At 53.2% G+C, this 22695-nt stretch overlaps 1 protein-coding gene across 2 annotated transcripts in view; it reads left to right on the top strand.

The window, feature by feature from the left end:
• LOC116953224 (laminin subunit gamma-1-like) overlaps positions 1 to 22695 on the top strand; it is a 173449-nt gene that overhangs the window by 59300 nt on the left and 91454 nt on the right. The window contains exon 1 of one of the 2 annotated variants that reach the window (XM_076074754.1): positions 21106 to 21610. The exons of the other annotated variant lie outside the window; for it this stretch is intronic. Within the exon in view, the coding sequence (XP_075930869.1) occupies positions 21469 to 21610 (142 nt within the window). The 5' untranslated portion in view covers positions 21106 to 21468. Of the gene's footprint in view, positions 1 to 21105; positions 21611 to 22695 lie in introns of those variants that run through there. 2 annotated transcript variants of the gene reach the window in all.

The following is a 22695-nucleotide window of genomic DNA, read 5'->3' as shown; positions in this document are numbered from 1 at the left end:
TGAGCCTACGTGTTAAACTGAATGCAATACATTATGAGAGCATGTTTTGTTTGCATGTTCCCCACAAGTAATGTGTGTGGTGAATGCAGACTTTATTCTGTGAAAATTGTTTATATTTGGTGTTTGAACATCTGAACACCTCTGTTTCATAGCTAGAAAGGGTAAAAACTATTCTTATTTTTCACACTTTGATACTGGTCACGTGATATTGTCCCCAAACGTTGGCGCTGCAACGGCCAAGGCTCTGTCACCTATTCCAATTCTTGTTCTCGGCCTATTTTAAAAGAGAGTTACCTCTAGAAAGAATATCTCCGTCGACGGCACTTTTCTCTGTCTCTCTGGCTTGTCTCTGTGCCTACGAAGAAGGCCCATTGCCTGAAACGTCGCCCGTCGCTGTTGTATGCTTGTGGATTATATTTTATTTTGGCTGCAGCGCGCTGGAGATTTTTTAAAGGAGATGAATCCGTTCGCGTTACGGCCGACAAAGCCTCGTTTCACCCCCCGCCCCCCCAAAACAACTCGCTGCTCACGGACACATCCACCCCCCCCCCTCCTCCGCATTCCCCGCTGACGACGACGACGACGAGCGCCCAAACTCTTACAGCCCCTGATGACATTTCAGACTCGCGCAGCCGGGGATTCGTCCCCGCGGGGGGAATCCCGCTCGGGCGCCCAGAGCTCGGTGGCCGTGGAGCGAGGTGGTGGGGGGGGGGAGCCGAAGGGGGACATCGTCGCGCGTGCGGGGGGGGGGCGTGCGGGGGCCCCCACCCCCCCCCCCCGACACGGCCGCCGAGGAGGGAATCTCCGCTCGACACCGCAGCTGCCTCGGCCATCTGTTGTGGCCCGGCACCGTTGACCCCCCTCCCGACTCCTGCGGGTGTCCAGGCAGGCGCGAGCCGCTGCCGTTGGATCATTCGATCGAGTGGTTTGATTATTCAATTTAGGTCGTTCCGTTATCCAGTCGAGTCGTTCGATAATTTTTCGCGTTTCTCGGCAGCGCACGTCTTCTGTTCACCCTGAGCAAAGTGGTTACTCATTTAGTTCGCCCCGGAGGGATGATGGGCTGAGTTAACGCCGTGAGCAGGATTTGAATTCTTCCGTTCGTGAGTCAAGTGCTCAACTGAAGCAGCACTATCCGGATGGAATCTTTATTTGTGTTGAAATAAATGTCCCTTTTCTTGAGACATTCATCCGTCCATCCATCCATCCATCGGTTCATTCATCCATCCATCCATCTGTCCATCCGTCCATCTATCCAACCGTCCGTTGGTCCGTCCGTCTTTCCAACCATCGGTTCGTCCAGCCTTCGTTTTGTTTGACCGTCGAATCGTCTGTCGATCCGTCCGTCAGCCGGTGAGGTTGGCTCACCCCGGGGAGTGGGCTCCGTCGGCTCGTCACGGCGCTCCGCTCAGACCCTGTAGGCCTGCACGACTCATCGGGCCGCGCCCGCTAGGCGCTCCAGGGGCAACCGTCGCCCTCACCGACGCCTGCGTCTGCCACTGTCCGGTGGCTTACACGCGTCTGCTGAACGACGGCAGTGGCGGAGGCGGCGGTGGCGGCGGCGGCGATGGGCGGTGTCTGTGGTTGACGGAGTTATTCACTTTGGCTGAGGAGACGCCCGCCTCGCCGTGCGGCGCTGTGGAGGTGTGGTTGTTGTCTCACGCGGAGATCCGTCGTACGCTGAGACACCCAGCCTGCTGGGCGATGACGCGGCACGGAGATGGTAGCACGCACGGCAAATGGTTTGCAGACCTGTCACCTCAAAGCCAGACATCCCCGATGCAGGACCCCTCCTGATGGAGAGTTTTGAGACAAAGGCAATTTCCCGGGTAGTTGAGAGGAAGTGGTACGGGTGTGCAGGCAAAGGTTCTGCCTGTTCATTAGCTGTGAGGTGGTGCTCTTAAAACTATTAAACTAAAAAAATGTTTTACCTGATAAGGTCCACTGAGCTATGCTGCTTCTTTTCGGAAGTGCACCTGGCCACAAAATGACAGCTCGGCGAAGTGGCTTAGCATGTGGACATTTATAGCAGCCAAATACTCTTAAAGGCACGTTTCTAAACGTGGAGGCAAAAATCCGGAGGACCCGGAGAAAAATACAAATTACCACGGGGAGAGAACATGCAAACTCCAAATATACAGCGGTCAGGGTCGGGATCGAACCCACGCCCTCCTGTATACCAAGCGAGACAGTTAACATCTCATAGCCACCGCGGCACCCCATCACCAATAACCGTAACAAATAGATCTTCCTGGACATTGGGTGTTACACCTGATTCAGCATCGATGACTTGAGCTGACAATCATACATTCTAGCTCTCTGACCTCTCCATGTGCTGTGAAGAAGGGGCATTGCCCGAAACGTCGCCTATTTATAATATATACGTTCCCTTTTTAAGACCCGCAGTGTCATTGACACGGAGCTTCTTTTGCAGGAGGGTCCTGGAAAAGTTTTCTGAGTAGTGGGCCACGTTTTTCTGCACGCAATAAGTAATAAAAAAAAATGATCAATCCAAATTTGAGTAAATCGCAGGCAATGTTTCCGCATTGGCTATGTTTGCCAAACACTGGCTATGTTGCACATGTGTTTTTTTTATTAACTGTGGGAGGAAACGAGGAGGATGCCAGACGAACCCAGATTTGGCTGATGGAAGTTCGAGGAGCGATGCTCCGTTACCACGCGATATGACCGCAATGGCTGCGCAATTATTAAAAAAACCCTAAAAGTTACGAAAGTTAGAAAATTAATCCATAACACCGGGTTTTTTTGGGTTAGATCGCGTGATTATAAATGTGTCGTTAAACCCGCCACCACCCGACACAGCCAATTAGTAAGATCTGTCGCTTAAACAAAACATGACAATTTGTTACTAGTGCAGCACACCGGTGTGTTGCAGAGTGAATCCACAACGTTTACAATCTGAGTACGACGTTTCGCCAGTAATTACAACTAGCATCATCAGGCCGCCTGCAGTTAGCCAATCAAATCACGAGAATACAATGACGCCGGGAAACGCATCGCACCTCCGATCAGCACTAACGCGCTGCACAGCAAGTGGGTTATAAAACACGTCACCGCTTGCGCCACCCTGCCACACATATACGTCGAGAGTGGGCACGCGATGAATCCGCTCCCACGGATGTCTTAGCACCCCGCCCGCCCTTGCCACCCGCGCGCGCTTTGTGGCCTGATCGCCTCGGGGATCGGGACGGACGCGTCGAGGTGTCTGGCGCGACCCCAGGGGAGTCAATAGGCGGGGAGTCCGGGCGACGCCCCGCGCGCGAGGGAGGAGGTTAAATAAAAAAGTCTCCGACACGCACGCCGGTGGAGTGAGCCGCTACGTAGCGGCGGCGCCTGTGGGGAGGTGGGAGGGGGGGGGGTGGCCGCGAGAGACGGCGCAGAGAGGCGCTCGCAGCGGCGGGGGAGACCCGGCCGCTGCGGTCACTCGCGCAGCAGCGGTTTGTCGACACGCACCTCGAGAACCACGTGGAGTGACCACGCCGGCACGTGGAGTGAGCACGCCGGCACGTGGAGTGAGCACGCCGGCACGTGGAGTGGCCGGTACGTGGAGTGACCGGCACGTGCAGTGAGCACGCCGGCACGTGGAGTGACCAGGCCGGCACGTGCAGTGAGCACGCCGGCACGTGGCCTCGGGGTCACTCCACGCCAGCGGTGGCGGTTTGTCCTCCATGTGGGCCGCGGGACTGTGATGCAAATGTAGGTTGATCTGGGGCAATAATGACAACGTTTATACCTTTTGCTTTTTGTATGTTAAGTTATTTTTACTTATATATTTAATTTATCAATGAAGTTAGATTCAACTACCTGAAGTGTAACATCTAATTTGAACCCTAAGATTTAAAAAAAGAAAAAAAACGTATAGCTGCGTTAAAAAAAATAGAAACACGTTTGAATGTTCCGGTCATACGAATCACTTTGTGTTACTGGAATCAGAGAGAGAAGCGATTGCCTATTGTCACCAGGGTTGGGCCGGGGCTGGGTAGGGTTCGCGGAAAATTATTGCATCGGCCAATTGGTCCGCGGGCCAAAAGAGGATTGAGAACCATCGCTGTAGGGCTCTGGCTTGCCTGGTACCGGTCCTCCTCCCACCACCAGTGTCATCATCATCATTCAGCTTACCCACCAGTCCCCTCCACTTCGTTTACTCCCTCCAAACTCTGCCCCCCGCCACCCCCCCCTTACAAACTCTGCTCCCCCCCCCCCACTCTGCCCCCCTTCAAACTCTGCCTCTCCCCCCACTCCGCCGCCCCATCCAAACTCTACCCCCCCCCCCTCCCCGCAAGCAATGGGCTCTCCTGTGCATCGTCTAAGAGCCGGTGACACAGTACGTGCAAAGGTGCACGATCGCTTTCTCCACAAATAGAGAACATTAAAGGAATTGACTAAATTTGACTGCAGCGCACGGAAACCGTGGAGCACATCGTTTCAGTTTGTTGTCCTTCCCCTGCACCTCCAATTAGCACGGTTGGCTACGTATGGTGCGAAGGAAGGTCTGTGTGAGTCTGTGGGTATCTGTGTGAGTCTTTGGTTCTCTGTGTGAGTTTATGGGTCTCTTTGTGACTCTGTGGGTCTCTGTGAGTCTATGGGTCTCTGTGTGAGTCTATGGGTCTGTGGAACTCATTCACAGTCGAAACTTACACAATGTCTAGAGACTTGGCAACGTGTATTCGTATAATTACATCGTGATCTATTGTACAGTCCTGCGAGAATATTTTTTGTGCTTTAAACACAAACCATCTGTTGCTACCTTGGGCTCATTTTTGTAAAGCATTCTGACGTTTGAAAAGGAACGCGTTTGTCTTCTCTGAATGTCTCCGTCTCTTGCGTGTGCTTTCCTCCCGCGCCGAACGAAACATAAACACTGGCAAAGTGCCTAACCGGCCTCCTAAGGCTACGTGCTAACGAGCGGTAAAAAGGGAACATTTATAATGGAAGGGGGAGAGAGATAAAAAAGAAAAACCCAAACAAGTAATTTAGGGCGGTTGCTCTTCAGAGCGCCGGGGCACACTTCAAAAGGCGCTCGCCATCATGCCTCGCGCTTACAGCACCTGGCCTGGAGACGGCTGCCGATTTGTAGGGGAGCGAGCGAGTGAATGAGCGAGCCACTCTTGAGGTCCCGTGTTTCAAGTCCTATATGAGGGTCTGAGGGTGTCTCTCAATGCCCGGTGTGTCACGTCTGGGCACTGAGCCACTACCCTGCAGGGGGCTGGTTTTGAGCCCCGTGGGGAGGTTGTGTCGGTGACAACCCAGGGCAGTGGAGGTGACAACCCAGGGCAGTGGAGGTGACAACCCAGGGCAGTGGAGGTGACAACCCAGGGCAGTGGAGGTGACAACCCAGGGCAGTGGAGGTGACAACCCAGGGCAGTGGAGGTGACAACCCAGGGCAGTGGAGGTGACAACCCAGTGCAGTGGAGGTGACAACCCAGGGCAGTGGAGGTGACAACCCAGGGCAGTGGAGGTGATAACCCAGGGCAGTGGAGGTGATAACCCAGGGCAGTGGAGGTGACAACCCAGGGCAGTGGAGGTGACAACCCAGGGCAGTGGAGGTGACAACCCAGGGCAGTGGAGGTGACAACCCAGGGCAGTGGAGGTGACGCCAAAATGAACGTCCCGGCTGGATTTGAATTAGCGCTCGGAGTTTCAACAAAAAAAAAGTTTTCAATTATGTATTTGATCAGCTCCATACGGTGTTCTGCTTTGGTCATTTGAGCCTTCGGTATGTATGCTAAATCCTGAGACTCTCAAATATGCCTTAGTTTGGCTGAAAAAGCTCGTTTGTATGAATGTCCACTTGAATGTCCGCACCTGAAAGTGGGCCACTTAACATCCATACGTATGGATGTTGAACTTCTTCTGCACGATGTGTAGCCGACCGTGATAATCGGCGGCGCGAAATAAATTACGACAAAATTAACATAAGCAGTTCTGAGAATATATTTGTTTACAGTTAGTTAACCGTGAGCACGCCGCACTTTGAATCCAGAGGTCGCCAGTACGATCTCCCAGCGCGGCTGCTGGATGTTTCTTGAAATCCGGCTGCCCCTGCCCGCCAGGTGGTACAGAATTAAAAACTAAACTATGTTTTATCTTACCAGGTGAGGCCCACTGAGCTCCGTAACTCTTTTTCAGAAGCGACCTGGCCACAGATGATAGCTCAACAAAGTGGCCTATCACGTGGCAATGCATCGCAGCCAAATACTCTAAACGTGTGTTTCTAAATGTGGAGGCAAAAAAATGGAGGCTCCGGAGAAAAAATCCACATGAACACGGGCGTCAGGGTCGGGATCGAACCCACAACCTCCTGTATACCAGGCGAGGGAGTTAACATCTCCTAGCCACCGTGGCGTATTATTGGGTGCGCCACCGCAGACAGTCGCTCGGCAAGTTGCTTGTGGTGGGGTGAAGCGAGGGTACTCCTGCCTCTTCCAAGACGTCCGGTCAGTGTGTAGCTCCCTCCAGTCCGAGTCCCTTCCTCCAGCAGTGGCGTGAGCAGGCAATTGCAGGGCTGCACCTTTACGCATTCAATTACGGAACTAGGAACAGCATTTTTAATTGGTCAGCAGCTGCGACTGAAGTTATAAAGTCTCGAGGCGAGTAAATATGTTCCGCCAACGCAGAAAGCTTCGCCTTCACCTAGTCTCATCAGCAAGGCGTGGCCCAATGAATCCAAGCCACCCTGAAGGCTGGTGTTCTCCTGGTTTTCGAGCTGACATGCATCACACGGCAAGCGTGTAAACGTCAGCGTGTGCGGGAGGCGCATGCTGACGTTCGCCAGTGATTTATTCTGGGTGGCCTCATAAACACCGACCAGCCGCTGGCCCTGACCACATGTTATGCTAACAAACGGCATACGTAAAATAAACAGCCTCAAAATGTTTTAAAAATTCACCGTTAAACCCAACGTTTTCCCATGACGTTTAAACAGGCAATAAGATGCTCTCGTTAATCGTGTCGGCGGTGGCGCGCGTGGGCGTCTCTCCTTGTCCCAAGGCTCGCACACCCCCAAATCCACGTCCCAGTTCCTTCAGCTCCGCTGCAGAGGTCGACTCGGCCGAAAGATTCGTAGCTCGTGCGGCGTTGGTGGCGCGGTCTCACTGTGAACTGCGAGTTGATCAGGAGGCGGTATTACAGCGGCGGATTCTTAAATCCACGTGTGCGCAAGCGTTGAGTTGTATCCCTCCTCGGATGAGTTGTTTTTTTCTTTAGGCATTCCGGTTTCTTCCCTCTCACGTGAAGCCAAAGCCCCGCGAATGGCATCGCCCAAACGCCCCAATGCAGGAGCCACCTGAAAAGTAAAACAACACGATTTGACATTTTTGCTTTCACCTGATGAGGCCCGTTGAGTTACGTAGCTCTTTCGCAGAATCGACCTGGCCATCACAAATGATAGCGGTTCACTGAAGAGGCTTATCGTCGTGGGGAAATGCAGACCGGCCAAATGCTCTTAACAAACGTTTCTCAATGTGGAAGAAAAAATAACGGAGGACTCGGGGAAAAATCCACGCGGCTACAGGGAGAGAGAGAGAGAGACACCGCAAACTCCAAATTAATAGCAGTCGTCAGGGTTGAGATGGAACCCATCGAGACTTGTAGAGGGTTCTTTGGGTAGATGAAAAGCATTATTGCTTTTATTATTAATGTTCGCTTCGGAGACAAAGGCGGATGGATGTTGGCCACACCACTTCTCCGTGTGCTCTGTTGGCCTTAATAAGTGGTCGCTGTCAACACCGATCCCAGTGTACATTCTAATATTCGATCTTTGTGAGTGTGTGTGATTGTGTGTGTCTTGCATGGAGAGCGGCGGTGAAGTGGTTAGAGCACTGCCCTACGTACTCGGCGAATTTGATTTCCGCTCCCAATCACCATCGTAGATTAATAACAATCTGAGCTGGTCCTGTGCATCCCCTAACGCATAAATGAGGACCTGGTGCTCTGTGTAAACATCAGCATTGGGGAGATAAAGACGGCAGGGTGTGGTGCTGGCCACCCACCCCTTCGTGTGCCATGCCGGCCTTCATAGGTGTTCATTGATAGCACTCACCCCAGCGGTCTGTGTGGGTTACACGGCGGATATTTGTCATTGTCTTGTATTAATTGAACGTCAAATTGTCTCCATGCTGAAATGAGCATGGCTCAATGCTCATCACCCTCATACAGTGGCAGAAATTCCACCTTCCTATGGCAGGGGCCAGTCTATCCGTATGAAAGCAACCACTGCCAACGTCCCAAAGTGGAACTTTTTGTTTTAATGACTCAGGAAGGAAGGTGACCAAAAAAAACCACAGGATTTGAACTTGGAATCTCGTGACTGTGAGAGTCGAGCACTCTACAGTCTGAGCTGCTGTGGCACCTAGCCACGTTAACCCACAACAAAGTATTGCTGCGACTTCATGTTGCCACTTGATTGTGTAATAAACGCATTTAATGATTACAGAGGAAACTAAACATTGGCCTATGCCTTGCGGGCTCGAGAAGAACGCTCATCGAGGCAAACACTACACTTTTTATTTTGACCAGATAAGGCCCAGCGAGCTATACAGCTCTTTTTCAGAAGTGACCTGGCCACACATGATAGCTCCACGAAGTGGCTTATCACGTGGAAATTTATAGCAGCCAAATACTCTAAATGCGTGACGTTGATTCTAAATGTGGAGGGAAAAACGGAGGACCCGGGGAAAAATCTACACGACCACGAGAAGAACTTGCAAACTCCAGATAAGACACGCGACAGGGTCGGGATTAAACCAATGACTTCCTGCATACCAAGCGAGGTAGTTAACATCTCGCCACCTTGAGTCATCCGTGGGCTGAGACCATGGGATTCATGGCACAGCCCGGATGTTTGTGCGCTGTCCGAGTGACACAGAGACTCTAACTCAGCTCCTCCAGCTCGCTGGTAGCTCAATGCGCTGGCATGCACTGCAACTCGCTGTGATACATCCAGACCACGGCCTTGAACCCAGACGATCGTAAGTGCTGGCTTATTGCCCTTATTTATACAGGTTTCACCCACGTGTCGACACACTCAGACTTGGGACTCAAACCCGGGTTTCTCAGCTTTGCTGGCCCAATCGTCAACAGAGACATCGACTCACTTAGCCACCCAGATAAGCATATATCTGCGGTGCTGATGGCATTTCGCAAGAATCGCATTTATGTCAATAAACACACCTTTAACAAATGGAAACATTTCATATTCTAAATGATGCGGTTAAAGTTTCCAAAGAATTCCGGTCTGTGGACGATGGCTGCAGGTGATGTCATTCCACTGAGACAGAGAATCCGGTGCTGCCTGGTTTATTCCCCGGCTGTTGGTGATTAATTTTGCCCGGCATGGCCAGAGGGGGTAAATGCGGTGATGAACGGGGTGTGAGAGTGCGCGTGCGTACGTACGTGCGTGTTTGGGTGCGGCGACCCGAGTTCGATTTCCGTTCACGGCCGCCACCAGTGACGATTATCTAAACCGGTTCTGGGCCTCTCCTAGGTCGACTCAGCCTCAAATGAGTACCAGGTGCGGTGTGTAAAAACATTGCCAAAAGGGGAGACAAAGGCGGTCGGTTGTAGCGGTTGACCACCCACCCCCTTGTGTCCGGTGCCGTTCTTCATAGGCGCTCGCTAACAGCACTTGCCCCAACAGTTTGTTTTTCTATACGGGGGATCTTTGTCTTTGTTGGTCCAGGAACCCTAGTTCGATTTCCGCTCATGGCCAACACCAGTCACGATTATCTGACTAACGCTCACGACTAATAACAGTGGCGAATATTTGAGCCGGTCCTGGGCCTCCCCTAGGTCGACTCGACCTCAAAATAAGCACCTGGTGCGATGTGTAAAAACATCGCGACTGGGGCGACAAATGGGCATTCCTCCAACACAAGGAAGGCAAAATAAATGAACAATAAATACAAAAAGGGAAGTGGGCTGAAACGTCAGCCAAACAGCACGCGGCACAACGCCAAAACACGCCGGAGAGGAGCTGGACCGCATGATTTGTTTGTGACAAAAATTCGTAAGCAATATCTGGAGGATGCCCCGTACGTACGAGTGGAACGGCGCCCGGCAGAGGTGGTGACGCACATATCAGAGCACATCGACGCAGTCTCGCGTGTTTGGACAGGTTGAGTGTTGCCAAGCAATGCCGTTAAATACTGTACGTATCATTCCGCTTCATCATTAACTTTGTTCATTCTGTGCCACTGCGGTCGCTCAAACAAAGTCCAATGTGTAAGTTGACATGCGGTTGTAAGTCGTCGTTACGTAACCCCTAATTGTGGATGAGTGCCTGCTTGGTATATTTCCGCTTTCAGATTTGAAAAGGGACGTTTGGGATTTATTTTCTGCGTGTTTCGGATAATGTTCACGATGATTTTAAAATGCCTTTCCGCGCGAGCAAAAGCCACGAAACCTGGTGGCACGGCTGCCGTGTAAGGGGAGCCAGACCATACCACACTGACGATTCCCAGTAACGGTGAACCCTCACACAGTGGCCAGGGAGATCGCGAAATGTGTCGTTAAACCCACCGCCACTCGACACGGCCAATCAGTGAGGTTTGTCACGTGAGCAAAACGTGCCAAATCGTTGCTACTTTAGCACACACACACACGTGTGTATCGGAGAGTAAAACCCACAACATTCACAATTTGAGTAGTCCGACGTTTCGCTGATGATTACAACCAGCTTTCGTTAGGCGCTTTTCGAGAGTTGTGAATAAACCTTCCCCCGTTTCCATCCTTAGTTACTGTGACGCCATCACTGTGCGAAGATCGGGGGGGGGGGGGTGGGGGGGTTAATGTAATCATTTAAATTACAATGGATTACGGTAATCTGGAAATATGCAGCAATGGATTACGGTTACGTTAGACACATTTAATCCATATATAGTTACCTGAATAGGCACGCAGTGAAACGACGGCGCATTACTTAATAATACGTTCCCAAGCAGCGCTGAGCCTGCAGCTCTGAATACCGGACTGATTTATTTTGTGTCCATGTCGGTTTCTTCTGGACCGCTTGTCGCGGCAGGGAGTGCGTACTGACGTGTGGGGGGTGGGGGGAGGAATAAAAAAAAATACCTTTTGTAGGTGAACGACTGATGGTGGTCGGGCGGGCTGGCGGGAGTCGGAAACGGGTGACACAAGAGGGCTCCGCTGAGAGCTCCGGTGGAGCCCTCGGAGGAAGATGAAACTTGATTTGAAGTTTTCGTGACTGCAGGAATCCATACTCTTTGGTTCTTTCGGTAAAGTCACGTAGGCAGATACAAAAAAAATCGTAAACCAAGTAGAAATATACAGCAGTAGAAACTGCTTGTTCAGCGGTTCTATCGCTGTATCTTTCTACCTGATGACGATTGCTTGTGTTGCGATCGAAACGTCGCGATTATTTATTTATTTATTTCCCCTCCCGGCGTGACTTTACCGAAGGAACCAAACAGTCTGAAGATGAACTTGGCAATGAAAAGCGGCGAGCGGAGCGACGTGGGCAGTGGTGCGCAAGTAGGAACAACGCAGCAGCTCGAGACTTTCGTCAACACCACTGCACGTGGCCTTGAAACGACATTCAGGGCAACGGCGCTTGCTCACAGCACATAAAAAAAAAACAAATATTTCACGAGTGAAAATAATTTTACGTGCTACGTACGTTGAACTTCTCTCGCACCGTACGTGGCCAACCGTGCTATTGTGGGGGAAGGACAACAAACTGAAGAGAAAAAAAAAACATCTCTAAAGAGTTTTCAATCTAGATTTAAAAGCGCGCAGCTCGACGGTGGCTTACCAAATAGCTCATCCGGAAGCGCGCAATGCGGCGACCGTCTTTGTTCGATGGTGGCGTAGCCAAAAGCCGCTGCTGCGAGGATGACCACCGAAGGAGTTCACGTGGTGATGGTTTATCCTCCTTGACGAGATCAGCAAAGTAAAGTGGTTAATTTGGGCAAACACTTCGTCTGTGGTGAAGGGCTGTTGCCCAAAACATCACCTTTTCATAATTACCACATATATATTGCCTATTGTTTTTTTAAGTGGGTCGTACCTTTTGACCTAAAACGCACCCTCTCTGCTGTTCAACCGTTGACGAGAAACGCCAAATGAGATTATGGCTATTTGGCAAGGAATCGTTGCTAATGAGCGCGGAAAGGAAACAATTTTTGGGGGGGAATAATGAAGGATTTCCGTTGACACTGCAGGGGAATGCGAGAATGCGACTGGGGCGGGCGACCATAAAAACCCTGGTCAGCAGCAAGCTCAGAGGCTGCTGCGCTGCTGTACGCACGTGTACGTACGTTGAACTTCTTTCGCGCCGTACGTTAGCCTACCACGCTAATCGGGAGGTGCGAGGTAAGGACAACAGACTAAACACAACAACAAGCGGTTTTAAAGAAGTGAGTTTTCAATTATGATTGAAAAGTGGATAGCTCCGGTGGGCTTCCTATTATCGGAAGGAAGAGCGTTCCAGACGGCCGCGGAAGCGCTCCCAAAAGCGCGTGGTGCGGTGACCGTCTTTGTTCGATGGCAGCAGCCAAAAGTTGTTGCTGCTGCTGCGGGGATGCTGAGGTCGTCTTGTGGGCGAGCAAGCGTAGCAGGAGTGGAGAGCTTAACCAGGACAAATCGATGAACACTTTTCCCAACTCCGACAACCCTTCCACCAAGACTACCACCACTACCACCACCACCACGAACAAACTTAACAATGATTTTTTATTTTTTCAGGTAAGGCAGGCCCACTTGAGCTATACTCTAGCTCTTTTTCGGAATCGACCTGGCTATCACAAATAACAGCTCAACGAAGCGGCTTATCATTTTCATGTGAAATTTATATCGGCCATATACTCTACAACGCGTGATGTTGATTCTAAATGTGGGGGGAAAAGCAGGAGGAACCGGAGAAAATTCACGTGGCCAGAGGGAGAGAGACACCGCAAACTCCAAATATATAGCAGGCGTCAGGGTCGGGATCGAACCCACGACCTCCTGTATACCAGGCGAGGTAGTTAACATCTCCTAGCCACCGTGGCGCCCATGCGGGTGTGGACGGAAGCCGGAGGGGATTTAAAAAAAAAACTCGCACCGTTCTCTAAATTGCCGCGCCGGGAGATCAACCTGAACTGGTGACCTCTGGATCGCAAGTCCGGCGTGTCGACCGTCACACCACAGTCTGCCGGCGTGCGTAGCCACATCTATTTTATTTTATTTGCTCACTTACCCATGAAGGCCACACTGAGTCTAAAGACTCTTTTTTTTCTCAGGACAGCTCAGCATCGGGATGTTTGTTGACCAATACCAGTTACATTGTGTGTGTTAAGCTATGGGAGGAAATAATATCATCCAGAGAGCAAGGGGAGAACATTCAAACTCCACGCAGAAAGGCTCCCGGATCAGGAATCGAACCCGGTGGTTCTGGCCGCGCCTCCGATAAGCGCGGTTGGCTACGTACGGTGTGAAAGAAGTTTAACTTGCACACGCGCATTTCCTCTGGCGCCACCCTGCCACCCACGTTACGCGAGCGTCGGCTACGTCTCACCGCGTCGGTGAGGATCAAATCTCGGGGCCAAGGCGGCGGTGGCGGCGACGCTTCGACCGGTAGCTCGGCCCTTGCGGCGTGTAAGTGGGTTCCTATCTCGACCGCGAGCGACTTTCGCGACGGCGCTCGCTCGCGACGCCCCAGAGCGCCGCCCATCAACGCGCGCAGCGGATGTTACTCTTTTTTTCTCTTTTAAAGTTGATTTCTTTTTCTTTCCGCTTCCCCCTTCCCCCGCCGCTTGAACATTTCCTGAAACTCCCCCACCCTGGAAAGGAAGCCCCCTGACATTGTGTTTGATGGACGGGGACCCGCGGTCTGACTCGGCGCGATTTAAAACCTCCACCGCGCATTTTCCTGGCACCCGAGGGGGGTCCTCCCGACAAAAGCATTATTCATTGTGCTTTATTTTCCCAAGTGAGGACAATTGACATTCATAAATCCCGACTACAAGGTGGGGGGGGGGGGCACCTGAGAACCGGTAACCACAACGGGACAATTATTACTCGTTCACGAGTGTGGTGGGGGTGGCGGTGGTGAGTACACCCCGTTCCACGAGCTGTGAAGCGATCCAGAGCCTTCGCCTTGTGTTTAACCTGAACGCGCCTCGCTGAGAGTGGTGGTACAGCGACTAGCGCACCGCGCCATGCACCCGGCAAAAACCTGAGCTCGATTCCCAGCCAATTGCTAACGTCAGTGGAGGGTGAAGTCTTAAAAGGGCGGGTGGGAGAGGGAGGAAATCATCCAGCAGTGGATTGACAAGAGGTTGTGAATTGCGTAGTGTGTGTTGTGATGAGTGTGGTGGTCACTTTGATGGATGTGGTGTGTATAGTGGTCAGTGTGAGATATTGTGGTGAGTGTGTGGTAGTGAATGTGGTGTATGTGGTGTGTCGTATGTGTGGTGGTGAGTGTGGTATGTGGAAACTTCAGGTCTTCTCAGCCACAGTTATGCCCTCCTGAAGCTATGCTTGTGAATAGAAACATTCAGGCTGGCCTGTCTGCTAAAATCCATCCTGTGATTAACCAGGCTGGATAGTGTGAGGAGCTCACAATTTCTTGAAAGATCTGGACACAGTCCCATCGATGAGCTCCTCTGGCAAGCGAAGTTGCATTTTCTGGGACATAGAGACCGCATGCCCAGCCACCACATGCCCAAACAGCTTCTGTTTGGCCAGATAGAGGGGGCTAAACGGGAGCGGCACAGTCTAGAGAAGAGATGGAGTGATGTGGTACAGGAGGACGTGGAGCTCAGTGGATTTTCCAAAGACTGATTCCAGCGATGTCAAGATTGGCCTCGCTTTAGGAGGGTCGTGAAGGACGCTGCTACTGGGTAGTTGCAGGCAGCCGCCCTCCAGCAATAACGGAGGGCAGAGGAGCGACGCTCACAACAACAAGCGGAGTGCCGTGCGACTAAAATACAGCAAGTTGGCACAGTAGGGGCTACAGGTGGTGCACCTGCCAGTCATCTCAGTCGGTCAACTCATGCCACCTGGGTCTATCGCGTGACCTTCTGCCACCGAGCCTTCGACACTTCACATGGCCTCAAAGTGCACCTAGCCTATAACAAGCGCCGTGGACACATCACCGCCACTTAGTGACGAATGGCAGCTGTTGTTGGTATGTGGCGGTGAGCGTGGAGCGTGGTTGTGAGTGCGGAGTGGGGTGTGCTGGTGAGTGTGGTGTACAATGGGGTGTCGTGAGTTCGGCGTATGAAGCGTGGTGGTGAGTGGTGGTAAGGGTCCCCGAAAGTCCCCTCTTAGCACATGTGCTGGTTTCCAACTGCAAGTGAAATTGTCTTCTGAACCCGGCTTCGTGCGCGCCCATCACATCATCTGTGTCCTCCAATCATCCCGTGCATCGCCGGCCCTTGATAAACCTTGCTCGTCGTGTGCGCTGTGACTCACCCAGTCCTGCAGGCGTGCAAACGGAACCGAGATCTTGCTGAAGGTGTCGCCTTAAGGACCTGCATATAAACGCCGCGGGTTCTCGCCGCCGGCGGTCCGTAGCTGGCCGCGGCCGTGCTGAAGAGTCGCGAGGATGGAGAACTGCGTCGGTATCTACTCGGTGACGATGCGAACGACTCCGTTGCTTCCCTCGGCGGCCGGCTCGGCTTGAGCGTTGCGCCGTGTGTGATCCGGCGCTCGTGCGGAATTGTGCAGAGATGAACGCAGCGGACACCTGTTACCACACACGGTCAGAATCAGAATCTTTGGACTGCAGGATGAGGAATCCGATGAGCGATGAAGCTCTTTGTTCACAGATGTCCAGTATGGGGGCACGGGGTCAGCAGAGGGGCCTCCTGCTTGGACAGGGTGCTGCGAGTCAGCAGTGGTCAATGCCAAGATGAAATGGAGCGGTGGCGCAGCGGTTAGGTCACTGCACAATGCACCCCCCAGCCGCACGAGTTTGATAACCCTACCACGGCTTACGTCAGTGGCGAGTGATATCGGAGCATTTAAACTATTTTAAGACTTTTTTTTATTTTACCAGGTATAAAACCCACTGAGCTATGTAGTTCTCTTTTACAGAAGCGACCGGGCCACAAATGATAGCGAAGTGGCTTATCATCACGTGGACATTTTAGGGCAGCCTAACACTCTAAAACGTGTGACGTTGATTCTAAATGTGGAGGGAAAACCCCGGTGGGCCCGGAGAAAAATCCACGCGACCACGGGGAGAACACGCAAGCTCCAAATATACAACAGGCGTCAGGGTGCGGGGCATACCGGGCGAGGGAGTTAACATCTCACCACCTCGTTAAACCCCCCCTCCCCCCACCTTCACCTAAACCGAAACTCTCCCGTGCGCCCAAGTTACGGTCAAACACGGCAGCGCGGGGTGGCCTTCATCCAGCAGTGGATCGACAATGAGCTAAAGAACAATGCGTCGCGTTCGGTATCTTGATTCCGGCATGGAAACACAACAAAGGGAGCGGGAGGGCAGCGCCGTGCGTGCCCAGCTGTCTGTCTCTCTCTCTGTCGGCTCCCCTGTGCCGTTGGCCACACCGCGCCAAAGGCCCTTATTTTAGATCGACTCGACCTTGGGGGAGGTTTTTGGCTGAGTCGGCCTAGAGGAGGACAGCGCGTCAGGTGGTTTCAGTTCTCGAAATCGCGGTTGTTGCGTGACCTACCCATCGCATTTGAGGCTGAGTCGACCTAGGGGAGGCCCGGGACCGGTTCGGATAATCGTCACTGGGTGTTGGCCATGAGCGGGAATCGAACCCGGGTCGCCAGGTTCATAGCGCAGCGCGCTAACCGCTACACCACCGCCCCCCCCACACACACAGACAAAGATCGCCCGTAAAGCTTTCAACGGACTTTTGGGGCAAGTGCTGTTCGCATACCTGTCAACCCCTTATCAGTGCCCTACCTCATTACAGACCAATTCAGACCTTAGTGGTCACCCCGTGCCCCTTGTAAATCCCCACGTTCATCCTTCAAAGTCCCATCACAAGGGAGAAACACAAACAAGTAGACATACGTTGTTTATTTTGTTGCCCGTAGTGAAACGGCTGTACGCCGTGCGGACCTGAAGTCTAAATTTCCCTGCACAACGATACGGGGTGAACCGTGTGGGTTAACAGCTATGGGTTCGCGAGCACCTATAAAAGCTCGCATGGCACACGAGGGGGTCATTGGCTAGCATTATGCCCGGCCGCCTTTGTCTTTCCAATGACAAAGACCCTCTTCCCCCCCCCCCAGTATAGGCTGCAGCAGACTGTTGGGGCAAGTGCTGTTAGCGAGCACCTATGAAGGCTGGAACGGTACGCATGAGGTTGGTAGCCGGCACCACGCGAGACCGCCTTTGTCTCCCCAGTCGCGATGTTTACACACCGGACCGGGTACTCATTTGAGGGGAGACCCAGGACCGGTTCAGATATCCGTCACCTGGGGATCGAACCCAGGTCGCTCCACTACCGCTCCCCACTCTTTTCACACGCAGCGCACAATGACACACGCACACACAACACAATGACACACGCACACACCACACCGCACAATGACACACGCACACACCGCATCGCACAATGACACACGCACACACCACACCGCACAATGACACACGCACACACCACACCGCACAATGACACACGCACACACCACACCGCACAATGACACAAGCACACACCGCATCGCACAATGACACACGCACACACCACACCGCACAATGACACAAGCACACACCACACTGCACAATGACACACGCACACACCACACCGCACAATGACACACGCACACACCACACCGCACAATGACACAAGCACACACCACACTGCACAATGACACACGCACACACCACACCGCACAATGACACACGCACACACCACACCGCACAATGACACAAGCACACACCACACTGCACAATGACACACGCACACACCACACCGCACAATGACACACGCACACACCACACCGCACAATGACACACGCACACACCGCACAATGGCACAAGCACACACCACACCGCACAATGACACACGCACACACCACACCGCACAATGACACACGCACACACCACACCGCACAATGACACACGCACACACCACACCGCACAATGACACACGCACACACCACATCGCACAATGACACACGCACACACCGCATCGCACAGACAATGACACATCCACACAATGATACATGCAGTACAACACGGCCACACATCGTGCCACCTGTCCGTACATGCCTCCCCCCCACCACCACCACGAGACGCACACACACACGCCGTGACACACACGCACACACACGCCGTGACACACATGCACACACACTCCGTGACACACACGCACACACACTCCGTAACACACACACATGCTGTGACACACTCACACGCCGTGACACACACACACACGCTGTGACACACACACACACGCCGGGACACACACATACACGCCGTGACACACACACACACGCCGTGACGCACACACACACACACCGTGAGACACACACACGCCGTGACACACACACGCCGTGACGCACACACACACCTCTCTACCGCCCTGTCACCTGTCCGCAGCACGACTCCACCCAGCCGCACCCCGCGCTCCAAGCCGTGTTTGTGTACCGTCTGCTCATAGTCTGCTCGTGTGTCTGTGTGTGTGACTGTGTGTGTGTGTCTGCGTGTGTGTCAGTGTGTGTGTCTGCGTGTGTGTCAGTGTGTGTGTGTGTGAGACTGTGTGTGTGTCAGTGTGTGTGTCAGTGTGTGTGTGTCTGCGTGTGTGTCAGTGTGTGTGTGAGACTGTGTGTGTGTGTCAGTGTGTGTGTCTGTGTGTGTCTGTGTCTGTGTGTGTCTGTGTGTGTCTGCCTGCCCGAGAGTGCGAGCTGTCACTCGGAGTTGAGCTCCCCACACCCCTTGCCCACAGCGTTTATGTCATTGGCTGTGACTGTTACACTCACGTACGGCGCCTCGAGCTAGAGGAGCAGTCAGAGGATATCCCTACTCGAGAAAGCGTGCCTCGCGCGTGTGTCAGTGTGTGTGTGTCAGTGTGTGTGTGTGTCAGTGTGTGTGTGTCAGTCTGTGTGTCTGCGTACGTGTGTGTCACGTGTGTGTGTCTGCGTGTGTTTGCGGGGGAGCGGTGGTGTAGCGGTTAGCGCGCTGCGCTACGAACCTGGCGATCCGGGTTCGATTCCCGCTCACGGCCAACACCGGTGACGATTATCTGATCGGTCCTGGGCCTCCCCTAGGTCGGCTCAGCCTCAAATGAGTACCTGGTGCGGTGTGTAAAGACTACTGGGGAGACAAAGGCGGGTGGTCATGGTGTTCACCACCCACCCCCTCGTTAGCCGTCAGCGAGCACCTCAGTAGGTGCTCGCTAACAGCACTCACTACCGCGTAGGTTTTTGAGGTTGGGTCGCGATGCATTGTTCGGCACGGCGTCCGACGTTTCGCACCGCAGGCTGGACAACGCGCGGGCACAACCCCACAATTGTATAAGAAAAAGTTGTTCATGTGTGGTTTTTATATGGACGTGATAAAGTTGTTTCCTCCACGTATTTCCTACGACGTTTCTAAAAGGATTCCCCCGGTGGGAGCTTGGAGTTGTGTTGATAACGAGCACTCCGCTCTTGGGAATGAATTTCGTGTCTGCAGCATTTCACGCTCGTAGCTCGAGCTGAACGAACAGAACGGGACTTGGGGCGAGTATGCGAATGTAAACGGCTTGTATTGTGGATACCATTGAAAGCATTCCGTGAATGGAACAACAATTAACGTGCCAGTCTACCGTTGCTCGGGACACTGAAACACGTGCCACGCTGAACAAGTGGCGGAAATTCCACGTTCCAATGGCAGAGTGAGATCTGTCTACGTGTGTTGAACTTCTTTCGCACCGTACGTAGCCCACGGCGCTAATCGTAAGTGCAGGGAAAGCACAATAAACGAAGCACAAAAAGCAGTTCTAAAGAAATGAGTTGTCAATCTAGACGATTATTTAAAAGAGGAAGAATCTTTGACTTTTTTGTCGTGCCGAGAAAGTCACCGCATTAAACAAAAAAACAGAGACCGCTCAGCGTTTCTTCTCCAACTGGGGGGGGGGGGAGGGTGGAAATTCCACGTTTCTATGACGAGCGAAGGTTGCGCGCGAGCAGGCGAAGCGAGCACAACAGCCGTGCGGTTTCGAAACGAACGGACGAGCGTGGGGAGAATTTGGGGGCGACGCCGCGCACTCGGCTTTGGTGACTCCGCGACCGGTTGGGGGGGTGGAGGGACGGGAGGGTGGAGGGCGTCGCCTGTGTGGGGTGGTGGTGGTGTGTGTGTGTGGTGTGTGTGTGTGGTGGTGTGTGTGTGTGTGGTGGTGTGTGTGGTGTGTGTGGTGGTGTGTGTGTGTGGTGGTGTGTGTGTGTGTGGTGGTGTGTGTGTGTGTGGTGGTGTGTGGTGTGTGTGGTGGTGGTGGTGTGTGTGTGGTGTGTGTGTGTGTGTGTGGTGGTGTGTGTGTGTGTGTGTGGTGGTGTGTGTGTGTGTGTGGTGTGTGTGTGTGGTGTGTGTGTGTGTGGTGTGTGTGTGTGTGTGGTGTGTGTGTGGTGTGGTGTGTGTGTGTGTGGTGTGTGTGTGGTGGTGTGTGTGTGTGTGTGGTGGTGTGTGTGGTGTGTGGTGTGTGTGTGTGGTGTGTGTGTGTGTGTGGTGTGTGTGTGTGGTGTGTGTGTGTGTGGTGTGTGTGTGTGGTGGTGTATGTGTGTGTGGTGTGTGTGGTGTGTGTGTGTGTGGTGTGTGTGTGTGTGTGGTGGTGTGTGTGTGTGTGGTGTGTGGTGTGTGTGTGTGGTGTGTGTGTGTGGTGGTGTGTGTGTGTGTGGTGTGTGTGTGTGTGTGTGGTATGTGTGTGTGTGTGTGGTGGTGTATGTGTGTGTTGTGTGTGTGGTGTGTGTGGTGGTGTGTGTGTGTGGTGGTGTGTGTGTGTGTGCGCCGCGCGTGCCTGCGTGCGTGAGTAAGCCGTGTAGCGCGAGTGTGTCAGGAGGAGGACGGGGGGGAGGGAGGGCGGTGGGGAGGGGAGGTGAGGAGCGAGAGAGGAGCGAGGAGGGCTGGGCGGGCGGGCGGGCGCACGGGGTGTGAGAGGGTGGAGGTGGGGTGGTGGTGGTGGTTGGTGGGTTTGCCTCCCTTTAAAACCCTGGCAAAAATCCAGTCTCTCTCAACCAAAGCGGCCGAACTTGCGAACTGGGAGCAGAATCCGAGCGGGGAGCTCTTATCGAACAAAAATAATCGCGACGCCGTGCAGGCGGCCGGGGTGTGTGGAGAGGAGGGCAGCGCATTCGTTAAAACAAACAAAATAAATAAAACGCCGCAGAGGTTTCTGGAGGCCAAGCCGCCCGAGCCGTCGTCAACTTTTATCAATCGGACGGCGAAATACCGCGGGCTCCAGAAAGCCCCCGCGGTGTCAGGCAGCGACGCGGCAGCTGTGAAAGTCCCCTCCGAGGACAGAGCCGCGCTGTTCGTGCCCGCCTCTTGGAATGAGCCCCATGGACGGGAGAAGACACCGCCGCCCCCACTCTCTGCTGCTGGCGTTGCTCGCCGCGGTTGTCACGCTGGCACCTGAGCGGGGCACTTCGACATTCCTCCTCTGCCGCTTCTGGAACGGACACCGCTGGGAAGGTACAGTGAGGAGTGAGGAGGAGAGTTAGCGGACGCGCAACGAGCACGCGACGGGAGACGGGGCAGACGAACACGCGGAGACACCGCGCGTGTCTTCCTCGTGGCTGTTGCGCGTGTGCGTGTCTGCGTGGGGAGCGGTGGGTGTAGCGGTTAGCGCTACGCTGCGCTACGAACCTGGCCGCGCGGGTTGGATTCCCGCTCACGGCCAACACCGGTGACGATTATTTGAAGCGGTCCTGGGCCTCCCCTAGGTCGACTCAGCCTCAAATGAGTACCTTGTGTGATGTGTGCGCATCGCCACTAGGGAGACAAAGGCGGCCGGGCGTGGTGTTGGCCACCCGCCCCCTCGTGTGCCGTGCCGGCCTTAATAGGTGCTCGCAAACAGCACTTGCCCCAACAGTTTGTGAAGGCTATATGGAGGATCTTTGTCTTTGTGTTTCTGGAGCTGTCTTGTCTGTACCTGGGTCTGGTCCGTAACCCGTTGTCAAGCGAGCGTTCGACACTTCACGTGGCCTCAAAGTGCACTGAGCCTAGAACAAGCACTGTGGTGATGTCACCGCCACTTCGTGTCGAACAGCGGCTGCTGTTGTTGTTGTATCTGCGTCTGATTGAGGTGCACTGACAGACCTAAGTGTCAGCCCGTATCATTTAAACACGAAGGCTTTCGCGGCCAATATCATCCATAATGCAGTTTTTTTTTGTATTAGATCGCGTAAATATATAAATGTGTCGATATACCCGCCACCACCCGACACAGCCAATTAGCAAGGTTTGTCACGAAAACAGAACATGCCAATTCGTTACTGGTACAGCACACCGTTGTGTTGGAGAGCAAATCCACAGATTGTGTACTCAGATTGTAAATGTTGTAGATTTGCTCTTGAACACACAAGCGGTGTGATGTACTAGTAACGAATTGGCCACGTTCTGTTTACGTGACTAACCTTACTAATTGGCAGTGTCGGGTGGTGGCGGGTTTATCGACACACTTATATTTACCCGATCTAACCCCAAAACACCTCTAATATGGTCAGCCTGTGTGTTTCGGGATGCTGTGTCGACGCTGCCCAGTGAGTTTGTGAAGA

The sequence above is a fragment of the Petromyzon marinus genome, chromosome 50 (assembly GCF_048934315.1).
Source record: "Petromyzon marinus isolate PM22_M1 ecotype Great Lakes invasive population chromosome 50, UKy_Petmar_22M1.pri1.0, whole genome shotgun sequence".
Taxonomy (NCBI): domain Eukaryota; kingdom Metazoa; phylum Chordata; class Hyperoartia; order Petromyzontiformes; family Petromyzontidae; genus Petromyzon; species Petromyzon marinus.
Note: the sequence above shows the minus strand (reverse complement) of the source record. Positions and strands in the feature narration are given on the sequence as shown.